This window comes from Calonectris borealis, chromosome 25, assembly GCF_964195595.1.
Source record: "Calonectris borealis chromosome 25, bCalBor7.hap1.2, whole genome shotgun sequence".
In the NCBI taxonomy this organism is placed as follows: Eukaryota; Metazoa; Chordata; class Aves; order Procellariiformes; family Procellariidae; genus Calonectris; species Calonectris borealis.
In genome coordinates this window covers 6,444,566-6,465,048 of record NC_134336.1, presented here as the reverse complement: position 1 = coordinate 6,465,048, position 20,483 = coordinate 6,444,566, and the positions used below count along the sequence as shown (strand labels likewise).

Below are 20,483 nucleotides of genomic sequence, written 5' to 3'. Positions count from 1 at the left end.
TTTTCGCACCCCCTTTGCGGCGCTAACACCTGGTTGCTCTGAATCTAATCACCCGTCAATCTATTTCTAAGGTGCAAAATATTCGGGTATTTATGTGTCAAGCAAGCAACGCTTGGCATTTGCGCATCTTTCAAGTGCTGATTGATTAACTCTCTCGACACCCCCAAAATCAGGTGCCTTCCCCCCGCGATAGTGGCACATCAGTCGCAGGAAATCGCTGCACCTCACCGGGAGCCTGATGGCCCTGGCGTTATCCCCGCACCCCAGTCACCCGTGCCTTCCTCCCTGGGTTGTGCTTTGGAGTCTTGTCCTCAGGATGGTCTCGACACAGATTAACCCCTTTGGAGAGTCCGTCCCGGTTTAGGGGCTTGCAATAAATGGGAGCGCAGCGCGTGCAAAACCTCGCTCCATCCCTGCCTTGCTTTTAATGCACCGGGCATTAAATCGTTGCGTCTTAAGGGTTGGCGCCACCGTAATATTTTGTTAGCGCTGCTGCCTGCCTCGTCGGTGCTTTAACACAGAAAAGTCGGGAAATCCGAGCGGGGAGGGAGCGGGATTAGGTTTCCCCCGCTCCGAATATGCAGCGTGGCCGGCGGAGAACAAGGACGCCAGTGTCCGAGGCACCGTGCATCAAACCACCCCGGCACTTATTTTTTTTCCTCCCCTTTCTCCTGCTGTAAAGAAAAACTGAACGGAGAGACCCGTTTGCTCCAGGGCGATCATGGACATCGGGTGCACGGTGGTGGCTTTTCTCTGGCTGAGGTGTCCATCCTTCCCTGGCCACGGAGAAGGGAAGCAAATGGGCTCCCGTTGGCAGCAAATAGGGTGGAAAGGGGAAAAAAAAAACCTCCTTCTCTGTCTGAGGCCAGGAGAATAAATATTTTCTCCTCGCTCGGGAGCTGGTGTTGCCCTTGGGTGACCCGGGAAGCGTGTCGTCAGCCCAACCATCTGGCTGGGGAGATTTGGGTGCGTGGAGGAGCTCAAGCTGTCACCAAAAAGCACCCAGCTCTCGAGGGGGTTTGCGCTGGGCTGCAGCCAGCGCTGCCGGTGGCTTTGCAAGGGCTGAGCCTGTAGTGACCGACCAAAAGGAATCGGCCGGTCCTCGGGACTGGCGAAACCCCCTTACGAGGCCAAAATAACTGGGGAGCTATTTATTTTCACCCACCCTCGATGGGCAACAGGCAGGAGGGTATGTGAAGGTGTCACGTTAAGTGGGAATAATTAGTTCAGGTCCCCACCGAAAGCCTCTCAGGTGTAATTAGGAGAGTAATTAGGAGAGAGGAGGCAAGGTGCACCTTTTCAGCACCTTGCAGCACCCCAAGTTCTGCCCCACCCGTGTGCCCCCGCAGCTCCTCGGCCTCAGGTTTGTTTCTCTACGGGACAAAACTTGGGTGCAAAACTTTCCGTTGAGCTTCTCTCACATCTCATGGCTTAAAAGCTCTTGAGTATTTGGGGTTTTATTTTCTTTTTTTGCTTCTAGTTTTGAGGTATTAAGGTGCAAATTTCTGGTCTTCTCTTTCCAGTAAAGGGAGCTGGAAATGAGCTTTTTCTCTCCATCTCTTTGCTGGGGAGAGCAAAGAGGTTTGGTCAACACCCTGGGTCCTGGAGCATGAAATTAGGGGAAAAAGGGAAAATGTTAAAAATAAAGGAAAAAAAAAAAGGGGGGGAAAACAAACAAAAAAAAAAGGAAAAAAGAAAAGGATGAAAAAGAGCTCAGGAGGAGAAATGCCGTCAGAGCCAGCGCACATTCAGCTCACAGGAGCGGCTCTTGCCAGGCTGGAGACTTTCACCTGCCACCAGCCCGGCTGTCCGGCGTCACCGGCTGTGGTCCCAGCTTTGTGGGTGCTCTGCACCCCTTAGGAGTGGAGACCAGACCCACGGGCAGGCACCTCTTCATTCCCCTCCCGGCTTGCAAACGCCATCTCCAACTCCACCTGTTTGGATCTGTATGGGGATTTTTTTTCCTCTCCATAAGGAGAAGTCCCCTCACCCTGTGCCCAGCGGTGGCTGCAGGACCTGGCCCAAGGCCAGGGCTCGCCCCTGGGACCCAGCCCGGGGATGCTCCCAGCAGTGCTGGCCACCGCAACGTTCGCACGGCTGAAAAACTCCAACCCCCATAACAGGGTTTTTAACCTCTCCGTAACATGACGGTGGCCCTCGGCGTCATTCGAGTCTCAATTTGAGTTTTTTAATATCCGCTCCAGCCGCGAGGCTGGCTGGTGCGCTGGGGCTCTGGCAAGGTTAAAGCAAGATGCAGAATAAACCTCCAAGCCCTGAGCAGACCTGTCCCCCTCTCCCCTTCCAGCTCGCCCCTGCTGTCATCCCACATCAGGAGGTCGAGTCCTGGTTGGAGAGGACATCGCGCCTTCCGCTGTGGTCCTCGGGGAAGGGGGAAACTGAGGCAAGGGCTGACGATGCTCTTTCCCGCAGTGTGCTGCCCACTGGCACTAGCAGAGACGATATAATCCATGGCACAGAGGTTACTTCTCCCGCCGGCCTCTCCGGGAGGCTGCTCGCCCTTTTAGATGTCTGGCTGGTGGGGAAACTCTGACTGTCAGCCCAGAGTTGCAGCCAGGGGTTGAGGGAGCAGAGAAACATGAGCTACTGGGACAGCGGGGTGTGAGATGTGGATGTCCCTCTGCAGAGATGTCCCCAGAGCCCCACGGATGGGAGAGGAGCCCCTGCCTGTTCCCTTCCCCTGCCCTGCATTATTTGCACCTATTTTGCAGGCAGGTAAACCGAGGCACGCAATGACTTGTCCCCTGTGCCACCCAGGCGTGTGGCCATGTCCACAGGTCCCTGCCCCTCGACAACACCAAAGATGCTTGCCTTGGCCGAACTCCATCTCCATGGCCTGGATATGGAGCACGAGATCGTCTTCCCCCGGGTTGGGGAGGGCGAGCGCTCCCAGGGACCCGTCTGCGCCGCTGGGTCTCTGCGGAGGAGCCAGAGGTGAGACGGGGAGCGTGTGAATCCCAAAGTGCCAATTAGCAACGTCCTGCTGCCAGGAGGCTGCCAGGAGGCTGCTGGGGAGGTGTTTACAGACACAGCAGCAATCCCTGTGCCAAGCGCTCGAGGAAGGGCAGGAAAAAAATATATATATAAAGTCCTATTTTGCAGTTCTTTGGAGAGCCGAGTCGCAGGGAGAGGAGGAAGCTCTGAAACGCGCCTTTGTGGAAGGTGAGAAAAGCTCGAGACAGTTTTGCATGTTAAGCTGCAATAGGATTATGGAGCAGAGCAAATTAAATGTAACGACTGGGGGGCTGTTCCCGCTGACGGCTGCTTCCCGGGAAGGAAACGGTGGATGGAGCCGGGGGGCTGAGACCCACCATGAGCATCCGTGGATGGTGGCCTGGGGTCTGCGGGCAGCGTGCCGGCGAGGGCAGGATTTTCCTGGGGCTGCCTGCGTCGCCATGGCAATGTGCAAACCCATGGGAATTAATGAGTCTGGAGCGCATCGTGAATCCTTCGGGGCGGAAAAGGGTGTAGGATGTGCTCTGTAGGATGGAGGGCACTGACGGTTTGGGATTTTTCGGCAAGTGGGTATCTCCCCACTCCTGGGTACCAAGAGGGGTCTGAAGAGCCCAGCTCTGGCTTGGCTTTTCCCCTACACCGACTCACCCAGGCTCGGGGGAAACTCCTGCCCTGCTCCCGCATCTGCCAAGAGCATCATTTCCAGCCAAGTGCTCCATCAGCTCTGGCCGAACCCGCAGCCACGGGGCGAAGGGCCGCGCTTTGAACCACTGCCGATGCAGCAGGAGTCGAACACGGCGGTCCCCGGGGGTGCTTAGGGCTTGGGGGGGACCTGCCACCCCAGGGGAGCCCCAGGAAGCCACCTCGACTGCCTGATGCAATCCCCGCCGATGCGCGGCAGAGCCTCGCTGGGCTCTTTTGTGCCTCCTCATCTGGCATTTTGCATGCAGCAGGAGGTGGGGACTTTTGTTTGTGTGTTTGTTTTTTTTTCCTCCTCCTTCTCCCCGGAGGTAAAAAGCAGAGCGTGCTGGGAGGTGAGGTGTTAGCAACAATTTACGTCGGGAGGTTTGCTATTTTTCATGCCAGCCCTGGCTCAGGGATATTTATTGTGTAGTGGGGTAGGATCTGGCACTAATCCATTGAAGAATTGAGATAAAAAATGACGGTGGAGACAGACGATCCCAAGGAGGAAGAGATGCTGTTTGAAGAGCTGAGCCTGGTCCAGGGTACCTGGACCCGGTGGTTCGTTATATTCCCTGAGTGATGATTAAACACTCACGAGCATATGCATCCGAACGCAGGTTTCGGGATGTGCCCGCACCCAGCCCGGCTTCTGGCAGCAGAGAATCGATACAAAGCCAGAATAATTGCTGCTCTTCGGTAAATGTTAATGATTATTTTATTTGCATAAAATAACCAGCCTATTAAATCAAAATGCACCGGCGTTTAGGCAGCTGTTATTCAGGGGCTTAATTAATCTGGGAAATAATGAAGTTACACAAAATAACTGGTCGCTGCTCGCCCGAGCTCACACCATGTTTTGCGAGTGGGATCTCTGCCGGCCGTGAGCATCACGCCCCCAGTTTCCACCAGCATCCTGCACCCCCACACTCCAGCCATGCCGTGGCACTGCCTTCTAGCCCTCCTCGGCTTTGCCATGGGCATCTCCATCTCAAGCAGCTTTGGTGGTGTCTACCATCAGTCCTCGGGCAAAAACTTGGCCAGGGCTGACCATGCTGGGACATTGAGGTCTTCTCCCAAAGCAGCGAGTCCCGGCAATGCTGAGACGCTGTCTGGAGCAGCTTTCCAACAGATTTATTTTTAACTCGCAGCCTTGGATCGAAGAGTGGAAATTCAGTGATTTTTTGTAGTGGGAAAAGAAATGTGGAGTCTTTAAGGTTCAGAAACAATGTTTTCATTCCAACTTTATGTGCAAGTTAATATTATTTCAACTGTTTATAGTATCACTAAATCACGTGTTGGGATGAGTTATTAAGGTTTTCTGTATAAAACACCAAAAAGGTACTTTCAAGGGGTCATTAACTGAAGATATCCCATGGAAAATATCATAGAAATAATCGACGCTTCTCCTGCAATATGTTCTCAGTTTAAATGTGTTTTCCTGGAGAAAACGGCTTTCAGCCCCTGACGGATTGCTGACCCTGGCTGCATCTTTCCGAGCTTTCCAATGCAACCAGATTCAGCAGCTCCCTTGGAGGACACGCTCTGGGACACCGTTGCTCTTGCATGCTGCCATCGGCATTTGCATTTCTCCGTCCTGCCCACCTTGTCCTCTCCCCTTGGCCCTGCAGCGTGCAGGGCTGCGGGTCTGCTGCTGGGAGCAGGGCGTTTGGGCTTCCCCAAGATGTCTCACTGGGTTGGAATGCAAACAGATCTTTAGCAAGAGCACCGGGGCTTTGGCTTTCTGGTTTTGCTGTTCGTTTTGCAAGCAGGATGGGCAGGAGATGGGATGCAGAGACCTGGACAAGAACCTTTGCTTGACATCAAGGGACAGGACAGTGAGCCGATCCTCGTGCTCACCTGCACCACCCTGTCCCATTCTCCAGGCTGCTTTTACACTGATTCAATCTTCCTTTTCCTCTTTAACTGCCCACCCGTGGGGATGTGGAGCAGGCTGGTCCCCTGCATTCCTCCTGATGCTCTTCACATATGTCTCCTCCCCTGCCTTGGCCCCGTCTCGTGCCCCAGAGTTGTGCTGGTGGCTGCTGGTGGCCATGGACATCCATATCATGGGATAAAATTGCCTCCATCCTCAGCTTGCCATGCCAGTTCTCCCTGCAGCAGGAGCCTTCCCATCTGAAAGCCCAGGCGTGGTGCTGGGGGCTGCGGCCAGACTCGGGCGGAGGAGGCGTGTGGGCTCCTCGAGCTGCGATGCTTTCCTGGGGTTTGCCTCACCCGGGGTTGCTCAGCTCTGCTCTCCGTGCACGCCGCCAACGAGCCTTAGACGTGTGCCAGGGAAAGGATTTTACCCCTTAGCTTTGTCCCCCATCACCACCAGCCCGAGCTCCGGGCACGAACCAAGCCTGCATCCCGACTGCCTTAGAAACCACCAAATTTAATCCTTTTTTATTTCCCTCCTGATTCCTTCAGGGAAAACTCTTGAGCATCTGTCCACAGGCAGGAGGGCTGGAAACATCCACAGCCTCCAATCACTTCCACCTCCCAGACTGGGGCAGATAAATCCCAGCCAGGGCTGGTGGGGCGTGGGGAGATGCTCTGACCCTCCGCAAAGTCCCGCAGACAGCAGATGCCGGGACTTGAGTTGGGATTTCTCCCCCGGCCCAGACCGCTCCCGCGGGAGCTCCTCCGTGCTTTCAGAGGCAGCTCTTCTTCCTCTCTCCCCCCTTAGTCCACCCCATGAGACCGTTTAATTCCTCCTTCCCCGCGACACCCCCGGGGAAGCAGACCCCAGACCCGGTTCGGGTGGATGCGCTGGAGAACACCACCCATCTCCCCGCACCAGGGATGGATGCGTCGCCATGGAGGAGGCAGTTTCCATGGCAACCGTTGCCATGCCGATGGCTACCGGCGAAGGGCCTGAGAGCATCCCGGGGAGGTTTACCAGCCTCTCCCCGTGGCTAAAGATGGATTGATTTATAAGGCTCCCTTCCTCCCGGTGTGAAAGCCAGACACTCAGCAGTGAATATTGCTTTTGCAACGGCAGCACATTTGGGATTTAATGTTCGGGGCAGGTGTAGGGAATTTTAAGAATCTCTGCAAAAGCCCTGCCATGGAGTGGGAACACCCTAAAAAAATAAAACACCCTAATCCTCCCTGCCTGGGGAAGGAGGGACGTGCAAGTAAGAGTGTGCAGGGAATTTAAGAAGACCCAAACCAGCCGTTCCCCATCCGGCAGGACATGTCCAAAGATGTGGAGGGATCTGTAGGAGCATGTTTGTACCATACACAGAGGAGGCAGGCAGGTCCTCTCTGTGCCTTGGTTTCCCCATGTTTTAAGTCCCCAAATCCTCTGGTGTACCTGGAGAGCGGCTCGTGGGAGGGCTGAGGTGTCAGTGGGACCCTTTTCCCGAGTTTTACATTTTTTTGACCCGTAAAATGGTGTCACCTACCTTGGTAAAGGGAGAGGAGAGGGAGAGATGGGGGTTAGATGTGCATAGAGGATGGAGAGGGACTGAAGACTCTCTAATCTCCCTGCTCAGCTCCGATGGTGCTGGGCCAAAGGGCCTGAGCACTCGCTTTCCAAGGCTCTTAGCACAGGATTTGGGTGTGATTTGCACTGCTGCGGCCCCTTGGCTGCCGTTCCCGGCCGGTCCAGCCAAGCCGCAGAGCGGAGGCATTGAAGGGGACAGTGAGCGGCTGGGTGGGCGTCATCGCCCATTGCTCTGCCACGGCTGCGGGAGCAAAAGAGCCCTCTGGGATCAAGTGGGGGATGTTTTTCTTATCTGAGCTCGATGTAGTGGCCATGTCACCTCCAGAGCTGCTGACATCCAAATCCTTTGGGTCTGGCACTGATTTTGGGTCATTTAAAACGCTGGAGGAATGTTTATTGAAATTTGACTTTCTGGCCCTGCCCTATGGAGACGGCTTTGCATTGGGGCTTGCTTTTATAGCAGCAGATCTGTGACCTTATTGGATGATGGAGGAATAGAAATAGGGCAGGCAATTGGGGTCTGGATGATGCCAGATTCCGGCCCGGGCTGTCCCCGTGGCTGGCATGGCGGTGACTGGCTCATGGGCTGAGCCATGGGACATGGCACAAGTGGTTCCCTTTCTGCAGGACGGTCCTGAGCATGGCCCGGCAGAGAACCAGCACCTCGCAGGGCACATTTAAACCTTTCTGCTCCTTTTTGCCTCCCACAGACTTGGACATCACCAAAGGCAATGCAACCCCCCCCAGGCCCAGCCGGCGTCTTGGGCCCTGGTGCCTCCAGCAGCTTTGCCTTGACCCGTGGTTTAATTTCCCTAATGAAGCCCGTCTGGGGGAAGCAGGGCTGAGCTGGTTAACGAAACCCCCTGCCAAGAGCCATTAGCTGGGAAGTTGTAATTGCAGGGATAGGAGCTGCTGTCCCTTGGCTCCAGCCAGCTCATCGGTGGCCCTCAGCATTGGGCTGCAGGCAGGGCAGAGCAGGGCTGGCCTGGGGCAGGGGGCTCCGGGGCCAGGACGAGCATCACGCTGGGGTTCCCTCCCTGCCCCGAGGAGGCTCTGCCCGCCTGGCCCAGCTTTGCATCAGACACCCTGCACAGAGGACCTGGGAGTCCAGCGAGCGGGTGCCCCCATCCCGACCGTGGGAGCAGATGGATCAAGGGTGCGGATGCGGCTTGCGTGACTCCCAGCCCTAGGCAGGCACGGAATTCGTGCCATGGAAAACCCTCTCTTGGGGCTGGCAATCCTCAGCGGTTGCACAGGCTTCACAGCCCAGCGCCGGGGTTCCCTCTGGGGCAGCAGCCCTGTCCCTCCTGCAGCGGGGTCGGGACAGTCTGCGACACCATTCCTGGGGACCAGGGGTTGCAAGGGACGCATCCAGCATGCCCGGGGGGTCCTGCCAGCGAGCTCCCTCCGACCTTGCTCTGACCATGCGGAGCCTGCTGTGTCAGGGATAAAGTCTGAGGGAAGTTTCTCTTTTGGGACGAATCCAGCCAGCTGTGTCTTTGCTGCGATGCAGGCTGTGACGGATGGGGAGGCAGCCGCAGGTCGGGAGGTGGGAGCTGCTGTCCTGCGTGATTTGTGATTTCCCGGGCTGGCAAAATCACCGTTCCTCTCTGCTTCATCCCAGCCTGCAAGGGGGGGCAGCCCCCTCGATGCTGGGGGGAGGCTGGGGGCCGCGCACGACCGCGGGTCTTGGTGCACGTGGAGTATTAACGATCTAAGCAGCAGTAAATCCAAATAAACACCGACTGTTCCCAAGATTTATTGCATGAGCCTGACCTAATACCATCAGGGCTGCAGCTGGGGCAGCCTGGCCGGGAGGAGGTTTACGTCAGTGCCTCAGGAGTGGAGCGGCATGGGGGCTTTTTTGGGAATAGCCGTGTCCCAAACATCCCCCCTCTGCACCGGGAACACCTGGAGATGTTTTACAAGGCTTATCAATAAATCTCTGTGAAGCTTGGGGGACTGGGGCTATGCTTGCTGCAGGCAGGGGTCCCCCCATGCCTGGTCCCGGCTGTGTGGTTATTTAGGGTTTTACGCTGGTGAGATGCAATCCTAGGGTGAAGGATGCTGGGGAGGAGCGAAGGGTTGTCCAGCATCTGCTGCTGCTTGCCATGGTTTTGTACCTCCAGCTCCCCCTGCACGCAGGAATGGCTTGGGAGCAGCCACTGGAGACTTGTGGACAAGCAAGAGAAGGGAAACCCTCTGCCATCCCACTTTAGGTCCCACTTCACCTCCCCGGAGCAGCAGGAACGCTGCAGCTTCATGAATATTGCAGTGCAACAGCAGCGTGGTGCCTGGTCGTGCAGGAGCTGGTATTACATGCGCTGAGCTGGCCAGGCAGCAGCTGGAGCTGGGCTGCGGGTGGGCTGCCTTGTGCCGTGGGCTGCCGTAGTCCCTCCTTGGTATAAACTCCACTGATCGCCGCCGATCCTCTAGAATCCACTTAGGACAAAACCTGGCTGTGAACATCTCTGCTCTCCTGCAGGCTGGCGTGTGAGGGAGAGACGTCTCTCACATCAGGGGAGTTGTCTCCGGAGAGTGAGTTTTGGCCCTGCGAGGTGTTTTATGGCTGTGAAGTTGTTCCTGCTGCAGTCAGCAGTGCCAGGAGGTGGATCCCCGTGGGACTGTGGTGTGGATCCCGCTCCCTCAACCTGGAGGGAGCAAAGGTGTTTGCACAGTACAGGGGGTGTGGATCTGGGGAGGAGAAGGACCCGGAGGAAGAACTCCTAGCTCCAAATCTGCACCACGTTGGGGAGCCACAGGCTGCAGGTTGGAGCACAGCATCGGTCGGTGCCCTGGGAGGATGCTGGAACCAGGCAGCAGTACCTGGGGAGTCCTCCCCAGCCATGTGCTGAGCAGGGAGGTGCTGGGCTCGGTTGTTGTCTGAGCAAACTACGGGGGTGTTATTATGGGAAGGTTTGCTTTTGGATTTGGGGCTGGACAATTCTCACTGGCATCTACCCATTTGCCCTCGCTGCATCGCTCCAGGCTTTTCTCCTGGGCAAAGCAGATCCAGGACACACACTGGCTGTGCTGAGTCTCTCCACCCTGTGGGATGGATGGATGGATGGATGGATGGGGGCTGGCGTGGCATGCTGGGGCCGTGCGCTTCCTTTTTCACTTTCCGGATCAAGCATGGAGAGCTCGGGAGTTGGTGGCTGGAGCTGCCTCATCTGGTTCCAATTTAAGGGAGAAACAGGCTCGATGGAGCTGGGCCATGTGGCTCCTATTACACTGAGGCTTTGCAGGTCACGCAGAGAGAATCTGGCCTTCGGGGAGCTCGCCCCGGTGAGCTGGCAGGGGTGAGGGGTGGTTTGGGGAGCGCCCGCACAGCCGTCTCGTCGTTTCTTGGTGAGCCTCAATATTTTTGGTGTAATAATCAAAAGGTAAATAAAAGCAACTCCAAATGTTTCTTCCTCCCAGCCCTCAAACCTTGCAATTTTTCCTTGCCTTCCCATCAGTTTTGGTGGCCTGCCTCATAATTTATGGGCTCCTATGGGTGGTGCACCCCATCAGCCTTTCAAAAGACACTGTACCAGCCTCTGCATGTCCCCTGGGATCTCCTGGTCCTGGGCACAGGGACAGAGAAGTCCTGGACAGGCCGTTTTGCAGTGGGTGAGCTCCATAACTCCATAGCTCCATAGCTTTATCCTACTGATCCAGGAGGGACATTGACCTAAAGGTTTTGGAGTCAGTGCTGGGGAGTCATGGAAAACTTGTGTGGTGAAATGAAAGGTTCTTGGGGTCTTTTACTTCTATTGACCGCCTTTGCCCTGGGCTACAGCAGATCCTGCCTGGGCATCCATTTGTTATTGCATTTTATTTATTTTGTTGTTGCACACTGGTGAGACATCACTTATTTAGCAAAATCACTTGCACTGGTCCTCAGTGCATCAGTTTTTCCCTACTTTTTACCATCTCCTCTCCAGGAGTTGGAGCCTGTTCCTCCATAGATCAGAGCAAAGGATTATTTGAAATCATTTGGCAACACTGAGCTCATCTCGCTTGTCACCCATTGGTGACACCTTGATTTCCAAGGAGGGAAAGCAAGCTCCTGCCTCTCAGGGATGTGTCCCCTTGCTCTTGGCTACCTCCTGCCTCTGTCCCATCTCTCCTGGTCCCTCCTCTCTCCAGGCTGTTTCCCCAACACCATGGCCATGGCTGGGCTTTCCAACATCTCTACAGGGTTAATCAGCACCAACTCCCAGATTCAGAGCACTTCGCTTCCATCCTCAGCCTCGTGCTGCAGCGGGGTTTGGCCTCTGTGGCTTGGCAAGGGACCACATGATTCCCAATTCCCTGCGGATTAATTCTGGTGGATAATGGACTTCTTCAGGGAGCTGCTGGCAACCGTATATTTGAAACTCCAGGATGGTGCGTTATCTCTGGTGCAAAGACTGAGTCTTCCCAGTGGTTTGGAAAGTGCACGGCACGTTGGAGACTGGCAGGATATAACCAGTGGCTGCAGTGATAGGGGAGAGCGCTGCTATCGCTGGAGATAAAGGAATAGGTCCAGCCCGAAAAAGCTCATCAGTGCTTTCAGGAGAGACAGACACTTAAAAGCCCAACTCCCCTTGACCTCACCGAGAGATTTATGTCCCCAGGAATGTGCTCATGCTGTCACCGCGGGTGTATGACACAAGTGGTACATCTGCAGCACCCCAGTGACTATACAGGCAGGGTTTGGGCAGCAGACATCCCTTTGGCTTGGGCACCACGGCAGCAATCAGCCCGCAGCCCCTGGGAAGTGTCCTCCCACCTCCCAACCCCGAGCATCTCGCTGCAGCCAAGGGCTGCCGGGTTTTCTCTCCCCTGCCAGCTGATGGGCTCCCAGAGAAGAGGTGTGGGGACAAAATGTGAGTTAAGTCCCAAATTTCTGTCATGGGACCTTCTGACTTTTCAAAATTCCTTTTTCTTCCAATCTGGAATGAAAAAAAAGAAACTTGAAGCTGTTGTCAAGAGCTAAAATGCTCTAATAGGTGAAGGGGACCCTTCTACCCCTTTATTTTAAATTTAAGCACTAACCTGGCTCGTTACATCTTGAAACATCTGATGCTATCTTGCAGATCAAAGCCTCCTTGTTTGGGTTGTAATGAAGTGTCAAACTGCTTCCTTGCAACACTTTGATCTGCAAAACAAGATGTTTAAGAGCCCTACTAGCAAGGGCTCTTCAAGTTTTAGCAGCGCTGCAGAGCAGTGGAATATTTGAAGTCTGATATTGTTTCATATTGAAACTTTCCAAGTTATGGCAGCTGATAGTGTGTGCTACTGTCACATCTGTGCCAGCAATCACACGAAAATCATCTAAAATGAAACAACAGCGAGCTGGAGAACCAAATCGATAATTTTTCTAACAGTTTCCAAAAGCAGTTGTTGTTTTTTTCCCCCCTTTTTCCAGAGGGCTCATTTCCATGGGAAATGTTATCGGAGTCAATGTGAGCTCTCCACAAAATGTCAGCTTGTCTGAAAGATTTGCAGCAGCGAATTGTTTTGGGGGAAAAAAAAACATGCTTCTGGGTGGCTCAGCTGGAGAGCGCTGCCTGCGCTCCTGCTCCCTCAGTCTTGCTTTTCCCTGGCCTGTTTAACCCGTGCATCGCCCCGCGAGAGCTGTCTGGGGGTGTCTGTGCAGGGACCGGTCTTGATTCGGTTGGGCTGGAGCTGCTCACGCGTCTCTCCTCACTCGGCTGCAGGCTCAGCGCTGGCGCAACGAGAACTACGAGAGGCCCGTGGACCTGGAGGGCTCCGGGGACGATGACCCCTTTGGGGACGATGAACTGGACGATGTCTACTCGGGCTCTGGCTCAGGGTGTAAGTATCTGCAGGGTTCCTGGGGAAGGGTCCCTGGGGAGCCTGGCCGTGGGTTTTGGTGGGACAGGAGAGGGGCTTGCCGTGCGATGCGAGAGAGGGGATCGCCCCTTGCCCATCTCCGGAGCCACCATCCTGCCCTCTCCTAGACAAAACCAAAGGAACGGTCCCAAAGGTTGGGCCCAAGTGACTCCATTTCCCATTTCAGTCTCTGGTCCTACTGGGCAGGATTAACCTTTCCCCAATATGATAACATGTGCCAATGTTATAGAGGTTTCATTGACCCCAGAGAGGGGCTTTGGCCACCACATGGGAATTTGCAGCCCTTGGTTGCTGCTGAGCCCGTAACCAGTCCATGCTCTCAGTTTTTTTGGGGGTGAGGCCAGGTGGGTGTCAGCCCTGGGAAATGCCAGGGCAGCAGCAGCTTCACCCTTTGCTCTTCTCCCCCTCTTTCAGATTTTGAGCAGGAGTCGGGGCTCGAGACGGCAGTGAGCCTCACCACGGACACGTCCGTCACGCTCCCCACCACAGCGGCCGTGCTGCCCATCACCTCGGTGCAGCCTGTGGCAACCCCCTTTGAACCATTCCCTGCTGAGGACACCACCCCTGAGCAGACAACCAGCGTCTTGTATATTCCCAGGATGACAGAGACACCAGTGATCCCCAGCTGGAAAGCAACCACCACCAGTACCACTGCCAGCGACTCCCCTACCACCCCGACCACCACCACGACCACCACCACGGCTACCACCACCACCACCGCGGCCACAACCACTACCAGCACCACGATGGCCACTGCCAAGCCCACCACCATCCGGAGGTTCCTGCCCCCCTTCGTCACCAAGGCAGCCACTACCCGGGCCACCACCCTGGAGACACCCACCACCTCCATCCTCGAAACCAGCACACCAACAGAGGTGGTCACGTCACGGCTTGTCCCCACCAGCACAACCAAGCCCAGGTCTCTGCCAAAACCAAGCACCTCCAGGACTGCAGACCTCACAGAAAAAAGCACTGCCTTGCCACCCAGTCCTGCCACGCTGCCGCCCACAGAAGCCCCCCAGGTAGGAGGCAGGAGCCCTTCTCACCTGCTAAAGGGCTCGTGGGCCATATTTGAAGCCAAGCGATGGTGATGGGAAGCCTTTGGGGTAGATCCATCCTGAGCCAGTTGCTCAGAGGGAGGTCAAGCCAGCTTGGGCTCTTCCCAGCTCTACGGAGAGTGGAACATTTGGGGAGAGGAGATTAAAGGATGGGGGGTCTAGCAGGAGCAGAGCATGGTGATGGGGCTGGTGGGGAGCACCCAGGGGTGTGCCACGCGTCCCTGGTGCCTCTGACTCTGCCGTGCCCAGCCGCTCCAGAGCAGCTTCCCCAGGCAGGAGAGGAGCAGGGCTGGGGGTACCACCACCCCACGGGGAAAGAGCGGCTTTCCTCTGGGTTTGGTGGCTGGGCTCATCGTACCATTTCCCAACTCGCAGCCCATCAATGGGAGGCCCAAACGCTCTGCAATTACAGCTTGACAGCGCATTTCCAGCCCGTCGGGTGTCCTGAGCAGGGGATTTAGTCCGCTGATCCATCTCTCATTCAGAGCCCCTCAGGCACCCTTTGAAAACCGCTTTGACTGAAAGGTGGAGTGATTTGTCTAAACTAGTCCCTCTTTTCTGCGTATGTATATGTATGTATAGCGCTCTGGGCTCTCGCTGACCTTCAATTAATCTCTGTCACAAAAACGCTTGCTTGTGGGAAGCAGTGAGCCATGCGCTCGTGCCGGGGGCAGCGTGACATGGAGAGGGCTCCTGCTCGCCCTCCCCGGCTTCGGCCCATCGAGCTCTTTGCTCGTCCTGTTTGTAACGTCCCGAGGCAGCCGTGGAGGGAGCCGTTTGCCCCGCGAAGGAGGGATCTGGGGGGGTTTTGCTCAGGGATGCTGAGTGGGGTCCAGCTCAGCATGTGGACACGTTGCAGGTCAGGCTGTCGGGACAAGGGCGATTGGGCCCTGAGGGAGCCGCAGGTGTGGGGATGTGCAGGAGGCAGTGAATAGGTCAGGGTTGGGCTGGAGGGGGATGGAGCGGCTCGTCTGCCCGGCCCATGTTTGCTATCCAGGCTGGGTTCGCCTCCTTGCTTGGTCAGGGACCACAGCAGAGAGCTGGGCTGGCTCCATGTCCTGGGTGAGAGGACCCATCTTCCTGCTCCTGCCCTGCACCACAGGGCTGCCACCGTATGATCAGGTTGAAGGGAGAAAAGGGAGAGGGAAGGGACCCCCCTGGGGCTCAGCTGATGGCATCCGATCCTTACACTTGCTATGTTGCTGTAGCACAAACAGTTGCATCACTTCAAGTCCAGCAAGGAGGCATCTGTGAGATGTTTCGGCCAGCCATCAGTCTACACTGGAGACAAAGAGCTCAGATGAGGGTCTGGGATGTGGGGCTCTCTTTAGGGGAAGCTACTGGGAACAGGTGAGAGTTTGTGCGTCTCGAGGGCGCTTGGGATGGGGACGGGAAAGAATGATCCAGCTCAGCCATGCTGGCCTCAGCCTTTTGGTGACCATCAAGATGTGGGGTTGTGTTGCTTGCTGCAATATAACCAGCCACTTCAGTGACACAGGGAAGGGAGACCCCAATGTTATCCCCCATGTTCCCTGCTGAGAGGGCCACCCTGTTATTGGTACTGTGATGGCCTTTGGACACATTGGAGCTGCTGGAGGCAGGAACCACTCTTTGGTCCTTGTCCCCTGCTCCATCGTGTCCTTTCTCCCAGATGGAGCCAGGGGAGGTGACGACAGTCTTCGACAACGAGCTGGAGGTCCCGGTCAGCAGCGGCCCCAGCGGGGACTTTGAGATCCGGGAGGAGGAAGAGACGACCCGTCCTGAGCTCGGTAACGAGGTGATGGCCGTGGTGACACCACCGTCAGGACCCGGGCTGGGCAAGAACGCAGAGCCGGGGCTGATCGACAACACGATAGACTCTGGCAACTCGGCTGCTCAGCTCCCCCAGAAAAACATCCTGGAGAGGAAAGAAGTGTTGATAGGTGAGACCGGAGGCGGAGGTGGGCTTGCAGGGGAAGATCTGTGTGTTTGGGGAGAGACGGACAGCGGGGCTGTCGGTGCCCCGGGAGAGGAGTCAGTCTTTGGCAGGGTGCCGGGGTAATGTTGAGCCTGAGGTAACCCACGCTCACCTGCCAAAATAGATGGCTCCAGGGCCTGTGCTGGGGGGGTTCCCAGGGGTCTTCATGTCTTTGCAAGGAGAGCGCAGAGCTGTGCAAAATTTGCTTTTGCTAAAATGGGTTTCCAGGAAAAAACCAGGTTGTTAGTGGAAAGACGTGCTACGGTGCTGGCTGAATGCCACCCAGCCACCTCTGGTGCAGGGGAGGAGAGAGGTGCCTGGGGAGGGCCACTTGTCCCAGCCAGAGGGACATCAGAGATGGGGCAGAAGTATCAGTGTCCCACCGCCAGCTAAAGGGGACTGGAGGTGATAGCACAGCGTGGCGGTTCTTGTTCTGGTGGTCTTCAGCTGAGCGTGGTGGATGCCGGCAGGCACCCAAATGAGGAGCTCTTTGGGGGACTTTCTGCACCCTCCTTGCATGAGGTTACACCCTGCACAGGGACCTCTCTCAGTGCCCGGGCTGCCTTGTGCCAGTCCATCGCCCACCGTGCAGCTGTAGAGTAGATGCTTTTGGGTCCTACCCACCCTTCAGCATCGCTGCACTTGGGAGCTTGTTGAAGCTCCTTGAATCACGCAATTGCGTTAGCCCCTCACCTTAATTTTCAGTTTTCTTAACCATAGATTAGAGGAGAAAAGTTGCTCGCAAACTTGCAAAGCACAAAATCAAGCTGGAATCCAAAGAGATCCCCCCAAATTATTTGCACTGACGGCTGTGCCGCTTCTCTGTGTTGCAGCGGTGATCGTGGGCGGCGTGGTGGGAGCCCTCTTCGCTGCCTTCCTGGTCATGCTGCTCATCTACAGGATGAAGAAGAAGGACGAGGGCAGTTACACGCTGGAGGAGCCCAAGCAAGCCAACGTGACGTACCAGAAGCCCGACAAGCAGGAGGAGTTTTATGCGTAGAAGGAGAGCCCGGCGTGCCTCGTGCTCCCTCCCTCCCCGCTCCAAACTCTCCCTCCTCCTCTACTTCATCCAGTCTCTCTCTCTCTCTCTCTCTCTCTTTTGGATCAGACTGTGAATTTAAAAAGCAAAACCCGCAACAACTAAAGGGGAAAACGCATCTTCGGCATGATGAAAAATCAAGCGCCCAGAGCATCGCTGAGTTCAGACCGAGTACCGCTGGCCTTTCTGCAGCGGGAGGGACGGGGCAAGGAGCCAATGCCAAGGAACCCGTGCCCGGGGAGCGCCCTGGCGAGCGCGGGGCCGGGCGGTTGGGCTGCCGATGGCTGGAGGTCACTGGGCTTTTCCCACCAACACAACAGACTCTGGGATCCGGACACCTTCTACCAGCCCTGGGGCGCAGGGGGGTTGGTTTGGATTTATCTTCCTTTTTTTTTTTCCCCTTTGGAAAGGAGGGAGATTTCTTCCCCTCTCTCATTTTTATTTTTTGTTTTCTTTTTGAATGGGGTTGGTTGCTTTGCAGGAATTGCCTTGCTCCCTGCTTCTGTTTGAAGAGAGGACGCGACTCTCAAATACGCTTCGAACCTTGAAAAAAGCACAAGGGGCTGGAATACCTGATGCCCCAGGGTTTGCTCTTGGAGTGGGGAAAAATAAATAAATACAAACATGGCCAGTACGCTGGAAATGATCTCTTTAGATCACCTCTTCGGAGAGTTCGTGGAGCAGCAAGAAGCCGCATTGGGGTATCTTGTGCTGCTCCCCTCCTGCCACCACCTCACTTCACTGCATCGCTGTGCACAGCCAGAGACCTTAAATCTATAGAAACCGCGTGTCGCCAGCCACTGAGGGGTTTGTTTGAGAAGGGACCTTGCTTTTGCTGGGTTTTCACTGTGACCAATAAAACTCAGCTTGCGCAGTACGACCGACAGCACTGGTTTTAAAATGGAGCTGGACGTTGCGTAGTGGGGAGTTGGCAGGGAGAGGACTTGGAAATGGAGAAGCTAAATCCTCTCCCCAGTTCCTCCAGAGGGGATTACAAAGCTCTAGAAGGTGTGAAATGCAGCATAAGAAAAGAAATGCAAGGCAGAGGCAATACTCTGTCCCCTCGGGGGTCGGGCAGGGGTCCCCGCTGGGCCATTGGCACCCAGAAGGTGAGGGAGGTGAGGCAGAGCGGTGGCTTTCCACCAGTCAGCCCCAGGGCAGGTTGGCTGCTACTTCTCTTTTCTAAGACCCAGGATTGGTGGTTCATGTTTCTTTTCTTGTTGCTTAATTTCTAGTATAACCCACAGGGCCACGGATCAGCTCTGGGCACCCAGGAACCTGAGAGCTAAAGATCCTGGAAGCCATCATCACCCAAGTGAAGGTTTCCCCTCCAAGGCTACCTAAGGTGCAGAGCAGCAGGGCCTGATCCAGAGCCCAACTGTGCCTTCTAGAAAGGCTAGATTTTTTTTGAGCAAGCTCTCTGCACAGAAAAGTCAATTAGATATTTCAATGAGTTGGCTTTTAATTAGCTGAAGCGCTGTTTGTAATGCAGTCAAGGAGCTTTGTTTTCATGATGGTTGCGAGCTCGATGGTGTCCCATGGAGACTTTGGCTTTGCTCTTAGAGCAATTTAAACAGGAAAATGGAAAAAAAAAACGGTTGCTTTGATTCTGTTGCATTTTGAATTAACCTGCACAGACACAGTGACACTTTGTCCCCTCGGGGTGTTACTGGATATAGGGATTTATGACCCTGGTGGAGGCTCTAAGGCAGCAGCGCTTCTTTATGTTAGGAATTTGAGAGGCCAAATGTGCATATTTTTTATATATATATATATATATATATATACACACTCACATACATACACAGTTATATATATATGTGAAATGAAATCCCTGTAAATTTTCATTGCACTGCATATGATGGCTGGATGGGACTTTGTGGTTGTGAAGATGTGAGGTTTGGGCTACGTCCCCTTGGGGTGCGCAGTGCAGGGTCTGCGACCCAAAACGTCGACCTGGTTTTACCTCAGGGTAGTGAGCAGAGCCCCTGCGCGCAGGCCAGCTCCAAAATCCCCATTTTAGAGACGACAGCCTCAAAATCGTCGTTGTTTCGGTTCTTTTAGTTTGGAGAAGATGGTCCTGGTGGATGTCTTGGATGGTGATGCTGAAAGGCAGATGGTGTGTGTGTGTCTGTGCCCATTTCTTGGGTCCATCCCGGCTGCGGAGGATGAGGATGCTGTGAAGGGGGGGACCACGCGTCTGAAGAAGGCTGGTGCCAGCCCGGCTCCAAGAGCCACTTTCTCTGACCTGCTCAAAGGGCAGGAATTTCAACTCTTGGGTTTGATTGTTTTGGGGTTTTTTTTGGCCCCGTTGGGACTGCACAAAGGGCCCTACCTGTTGGGGAGTGGCAGAAATAGAGCCTCTTCACGATTTAATGAGTTGGGCTTGGCAAGCATCAAGGCCACCCAAAATCACCATCTTTTGGAAAAACATGGACTTAATCTTTTGAGCTTGCATTAAAAAAAACCTCCCAGCTTAAGCTTTTAAATGCTGCTTTTCTTAGCTGCTTCCCTAATCTTCTTAATTCCATTTTTTACCCATTTAATAGCCTGAAGTTCTATAATACAATTTTTTTATTCACTCAAGCTTAACCTCGGTTCACTCAGCTGGTGTTAAATTGTAATCCCGGCACTTAAATCCGTTACAGTTTCAGAAGTGAGGAAGGCTGGAAGTGGGAGGGCGAGAGGAGGCTGGGCAGTGATTTCTCGTGCAGTAATTAAAAGTACAAGACGACCACGTGCAAAAAAAGGTGAAGGCAATTAAACCGGTAATCACAGTTGACCAAAGTCTTAATTCATTGTACGTCTGCTGGCTCCACGCAGTGCTGTATTGGTCTCTGCCTGGAGAGGGGATGTGAGCTCAAGGAGACCGTCTTTTGGGCTTGGAGCCCACCTTTTTCTGGTGATAAATCATGCCGGAGCCTTTCCTGTCGCCTCAGGTCCCCAGGAGCACCGGGTTAGTTGTTGGAGTTGATGCTTGGAAGAAAAAAAGCTTTGTCTTGCTGGAGAATGGCTGATCTTGTGCCTCCCTTGTAGGGTAGGGGGTGGTGGGACGGAGCTGAACGTGGGCTGTGTTTTTTTGGGAAAGCCCAGCTCCAAAAAAATTGCAGATACCATCGGCTCTCTATTACCGGAGCAATGAGGATGGGGAAAACCCCAATGAAACCCAGCTGAATGATGCTGCCAGGGTCTGGAAGGGGGTTGTGGTGGTGGGGGGGCTATAGCGTGGCCATCCCCGAAGCTGTGCATGGCACCACGTGAACGCGGTGTGTTGTGACTCCTGGCCCCGTGCCGGACGGCGGTGCCGAGCCCGTGGCCATGCCGAGGGTGGCCAGAGGCAGATGGTGGGCAGCAGGACACAGCTGCTCCCTCCAACAGGCGCTTCTGCATGGGCGCGGGTGTCTCGCCGTGCTCTGGGGCTTTTGAGGGATTCCTGGTGCGAAGATGGATGGGGAAGATGCGAAAAAGCACGGGGGG

The 20,483-nt window shown here is 55.0% G+C and overlaps 1 protein-coding gene across 1 annotated transcript in view; it reads left to right on the top strand.

The window, feature by feature from the left end:
- The window catches only part of SDC3 (syndecan 3), a 44,442-nt gene extending 25,851 nt beyond the window's left edge, over positions 1-18,591 (top strand). The window contains exons 2-5 of the mRNA XM_075173679.1: positions 12,796-12,913; positions 13,367-13,974; positions 15,662-15,932; positions 16,801-18,591. Coding sequence (XP_075029780.1) covers positions 12,796-12,913; positions 13,367-13,974; positions 15,662-15,932; positions 16,801-16,967 — 1,164 coding nt within the window. The 3' untranslated portion in view covers positions 16,968-18,591. The remainder of the gene's footprint in view (positions 1-12,795; positions 12,914-13,366; positions 13,975-15,661; positions 15,933-16,800) is intronic.
- Positions 18,592-20,483: the final 1,892 nt, after the last annotated feature.